The sequence below is a fragment of the Penaeus vannamei genome, chromosome 12, assembly GCF_042767895.1.
Source record: "Penaeus vannamei isolate JL-2024 chromosome 12, ASM4276789v1, whole genome shotgun sequence".
NCBI lineage: Eukaryota > Metazoa > Arthropoda > Malacostraca > Decapoda > Penaeidae > Penaeus > Penaeus vannamei.
In genome coordinates, this window is record NC_091560.1 from 14,316,649 (window position 1) to 14,319,148 (window position 2,500).

Genomic DNA, 2,500 nt, shown 5'->3' on the forward strand with positions numbered 1-2,500 from the left:
TACACGCACGCAACGGCACACGCAGCTCCCGAGTCGGCGTCCCCTTTACCGACGGTATTGTTCCTAATACGCCTTTAATAACACGCGAACGGACCGTGTTTCATCTTGATCCCCCCTCCCTTGCCCATTCCCCCTCGCTGAGGAGTTTCGCCGTCTCACAGGTCCCCCCGCCCCGGCCCCCGCCCCCCCAGGACTCACTGCATCCGAACCCTACCGTCTGACCACCTCCGTGCGCCGCAGCTCCACCACGACCAAACCGAGCTATCCACAGTCCATCCGATGTTCAAGCAACCCGAATTATCCATCGGGGGAAACAACACAGACGTGCAAGTCCGTCACTGCGCGACGCCGCGGATGCACTGTCGAGGTAGATCCATCCCTGGAGGCGTGACACGGAGGCAAGCGAGGCGTGCACTCGCAACGCCGAAACCTCGCCACTCAAGAACATTCTTTCAGCCGAAGGACAGCCGCACTGCGATGTCCAAGGCTATCACCCATGCTTCCCTTTGCCTTCCCGAACTGATGGCGACATCCATCACAAACTGCGCCTACACCAGGCTAGAAAACCATTCTTTAGATCACGGGAACACCATCATAATATTTAAAATGGCGATGTCACTACCAACGTTCGTAATCTAGTCAGGCAAATAGTGAACGTCAGTTACTTTGGCCAACCATCATGTGATAAGCGAAAGAGAAAGATAGGAATAAGTACATGATCCGACCACGGAACCCTACAACGCCACATTCACGCTGGTTAGCTCTTTAAATCGGGACGTGAATGATGGGCAATCGGGTTTGGAGGCAGGAAAGGAGAAGGAGAAGGGAGGAGGACATAGCGGTGGCCTCCAACAGCTGGCCCGGCTGAAAAGTGGAGGAGCATTCCACTGGGCTCCGGCTTTGAGCAACTTTTCGGTCTCATTGCGCCGGATAAAGCGCATGGTCATTCAATGAAAACCTCGAGACCCAACCTGCAGCGGTGGGACAGGGGACCCACAAGGCTGCCTGTAAGTAAATGAAGTTGATGGGGCTGGGAAAGGAGTTGAGAAAGGATAATGGGGTCTGTGTACGGTGTGGTGTGTCACGTCCGGGACGCGAGAACTAAGGCGTTTAGGTGAATAATCACGTATGTTTTGTTCTTGCTTTTACTCTTTTTATATGTATATATATGTGTATATATATATATATATTTCATCTCATCTCATCTCTCTCTTTCTCTCTCTCTTTCTCTCTCTCTCTCTCTCTCACACACACACACATATATATATATATATATATATGTGTGTGTGTGTGTGTGTGTGTGTGTGTGTGTGTGTGTGTGTGTGTGTGTGTGTGTGTGTGTGTGTGTGTGTGTGTGTGTGTGTGTGTGTGTGTGTGTGTGTGTGAGAGAGAGAGAGAGAGAGAGAGAGAGAGAGAGAGAGAGAGAGAGAGAGAGAGAGAGAGAGAGAGAGAGAGAGAGAGAGAGAGTGAGTGAGTGAGTGAGTGAGAGACAGAAAGGGAACCATGAACCGACAGTAAGCCCCACGGCGATCTGCAGGTGTTTGATGTCTGTCAGGCTCATAATATTTACGCCACGCTCAGAGCGACAATCGGGAAGGGCGGAGTCCCAGATATTCATGGACTGAGATTCAGAACCAAAAATTATTAACCGCGATACTTCAAATACAGATGGCGAACGATCGGTGCCGATGACAACTTCAGGGCTAAGTTAAGCCTCAGATTATATATATAACACACGCAAAATACTTCACATACATTCATAGCGAACGCCCCTCGAACATTACCAAACTATTAGAACGATAAAACTGGACTTCATCTTAGGTGAATGTCATATGACTGTGACATCTTCGAGACGGGTAGATGCACTCGGGATCCCCTTCCCTCTTCCCCTCCCTCCTTGCCCTACCCCCCCTACCCCCACCCAAACGCCACGGGCAGGGTATGAGCAACATTCTCTTAAGGCCCGTGGGTATGCACCAGGGCCGTGCTTCGAAAAAATTATTATGCAATGCCGTCGCCTGAAAACATACACGGCTCTCATGCAACGTGGCTTCCGGAGTATTATTCCGCTATGCATGAGAGGATAAAAGAATAAGCAATTGTTAGTGAATATGAATATGGGCTGGTTGTGAAGGAGGGGGCGGGGGAGGATGAATGGAAGGAGGGAAGGAAGGAGGGAGAGAGGAAAAGAGGGAGAAATGGGGGAGACAGGCAGGCTGAAAACGCTTGCGCGCGTACACACACACACACACACACACACACACACACACACACACACACACACACACACACAATAACACACACACACACACACACACACACACACACAAATATGTATATATATATAGAGAGAGTTTTATTTGAATGGCTGACTTCCATGAAAAACAAGGAAAAAATATGCCAGGCTGAGCCAGCCTCGATGAGTGATATACGGTGACAGGTGCAATCCTAAAGAGCCAAAAACACTGAGCAAATAAGACGGCAAACAATGAGCCATTGT

The 2,500-nt window shown here is 49.7% G+C and overlaps 1 protein-coding gene across 36 annotated transcripts in view; it reads right to left on the bottom strand.

The window, feature by feature from the left end:
* LOC113806204 (ensconsin) overlaps positions 1–2,500 on the bottom strand; it is a 366,330-nt gene that overhangs the window by 185,148 nt on the left and 178,682 nt on the right. Inside the window, exon 1 of one of the 36 annotated variants that reach the window (XM_070127957.1) lies at positions 215–359. The exons of 34 other annotated variants lie outside the window; for them this stretch is intronic. In XM_070127957.1, coding sequence (XP_069984058.1) covers positions 215–305 — 91 coding nt within the window. In that variant the 5' untranslated portion in view covers positions 306–359. Of the gene's footprint in view, positions 1–214; positions 360–2,500 lie in introns of those variants that run through there. One more of the 36 variants, XM_070127933.1, reaches the window with a different exon arrangement.